This window comes from Austrofundulus limnaeus, unplaced genomic scaffold (assembly GCF_001266775.1).
Source record: "Austrofundulus limnaeus strain Quisiro unplaced genomic scaffold, Austrofundulus_limnaeus-1.0 Scaffold12, whole genome shotgun sequence".
Taxonomy (NCBI): domain Eukaryota; kingdom Metazoa; phylum Chordata; class Actinopteri; order Cyprinodontiformes; family Rivulidae; genus Austrofundulus; species Austrofundulus limnaeus.
This window is the reverse complement of record NW_013952414.1, coordinates 3,365,930-3,367,916: the sequence shown is the minus strand read 5'-3', so window position 1 is coordinate 3,367,916 and position 1,987 is coordinate 3,365,930. Positions and strand designations below refer to the sequence as shown.

The 1,987-nt window shown below is 33.6% G+C and overlaps 1 protein-coding gene across 1 annotated transcript in view; it reads left to right on the top strand.

Moving 5' to 3' along the window:
• trpa1b (transient receptor potential cation channel, subfamily A, member 1b) overlaps positions 1-1,987 on the top strand; it is a 40,068-nt gene that overhangs the window by 15,337 nt on the left and 22,744 nt on the right. The window contains exon 12 of the mRNA XM_014002326.1: positions 270-445. Within this exon, the coding sequence (XP_013857780.1) occupies positions 270-445 (176 nt within the window). The remainder of the gene's footprint in view (positions 1-269; positions 446-1,987) is intronic.

Sequence of the window (1,987 nt, the reverse complement as noted above, 5' to 3'; positions counted from 1 at the left end):
GTATAAATAAGTATTTATATTTGTGTACAAGCTGTTTAGATTGTCAAAAAGCCTGTGTTTTTTTGGGTTATTAACAACGTTTGTGTACTCAGACCAGTAATATTTGGGGTTACAAGTTTTTATCATGGATATTTTGTGGGTCAGAAGATAAAAAGTTTGGGGACCACTGATCTAAGGKCACACAAAATAAAAAGAGTTTAAATTGAAAAACATAAACATGTTTTAAAGTTCAGAGTTATGAGCTTTATTTTTTTACATTTTGATTTCAGCACAACAAYGTGAAGGCCCTGCTGAGCTGTGAGGATCACGAGGGCTGCACCCCGCTGCATTACGCCTGCAGACTGGGCATCCATGAATCGGTGAAGAACATGCTGGGCCTCTCGGGGCAGCTTGGCCTTGCTTGCAAGTCCAAGGACAAGAAGTCTGCTCTGCATTTTGCTGCTCAGTAAGTTTACTGAACACGTTGTCTGGTCCCTGAGGAGCAGGATTTGCCAAACTACACTAATTAACCTGAAGTTTGACTCAMATTTACTCAACCCCTCTTTGAAATTTCTTAAAAAGAGTGCACCTCTGTTGGATCAACAGTTCCTTTTWAATACATTATTTCCTTTTTGTAGGACTATTTTGCTTTAACTGTCTGGTAAAATTACAAATATTTCTCATGTAGTTGAAGATGAAAGCTCCCGGGATACTGAATAAATGTTTTGACTTCACTCGCTTGTCACTGATCAATGATAAAACAAGAGAAAAAAAAGGTCAATCAAAAATTGTGCTTCTTCATAAGACACTGACTTTRGTTTCAAACCCTTTGAACCAATAAATCCAGGGTGCCTATAATAAAACATTTTGACAGATGATAAATGACAGCTGTGACTGCATCTAAAATCTCAGCACACTGTCCACTTGTTTTACTCAAGTGAGGAATTTCTGCACTCAGAATTTTCTTCCATTGTTTTTTAGATTAACTGCAGTAACGCAGCTGCAACTCAATGACCTGAAGAAGCTGTCCCAAGAATTCAATTAGCCCGGATCCTGTGAAAAATTACTGTAAAAATGTGCAAAAATTTGAACATATAACATCATTGCTATTGATTTTTCCATCCTGCACACCCATTCCATTATCACCAAAGAGCCAGAGAAGACAGTCCTWTGATATCCTACTTTAACTCATCAGCTGTAAGAATTTATTTCCGCAAATAATCAGACACAAAATACTCCTCACATTCTTAAAAGTTTCAAATGTTCTGTTCACGTTTTTGTTGGTTTTAGGCAGCTGTTATTTTGCACACAGATCTACAGAAACAATGCTGGTTTAAATACCAAACTTACAAAACTCTGTCAAATCAAAACAATGGATTTCATATCAACATTATGCAGCATGAATACATTTGGTTTTATTCATTTTTTTCATTAAATCAATAACGATAGGTTTGAATATTGCATGTCAACATTTGCATGTCTTCCTAAAGTCATCGGGGGTGCTGCAGCACCTGCCACACCCTTACTTCCCAGTCTTCTATCTCTAGAAGACTGTACTGAGTTTGACAGTTTGTAATAATATGTAATAGTAAACAACAACAAGTTTTTTTCTAGTTTATTTTTATTTATTATGTTGTGATTTATAAGTTAACAATAAAAAACAAGAGTGTTTGCACCGGAGCAATGACTAAAATAAATAAACAGTGAAATAATTAAATATATTAATTATTAAATGCTTTATTTAAAATGACATTTAGTTAGTTCGTTTCACAATAAAAAATAAAAAGGTAGATTTTATTGTTTTATGGGACATTTAATTATTAAATTACACATTTCATGGCATGTAATGATGACTTAATGATGTATTTAATAATTTAAGGATGTATTTAATTATAAGATTTACATGTTTTTATTTCTTTATTTTTATTTATGAAATTTTGTCACCCCCTACCCATCCATAAATTTCAGCAAAAGTAGGCTATATTCATCTTTTTTACTTGTATACATG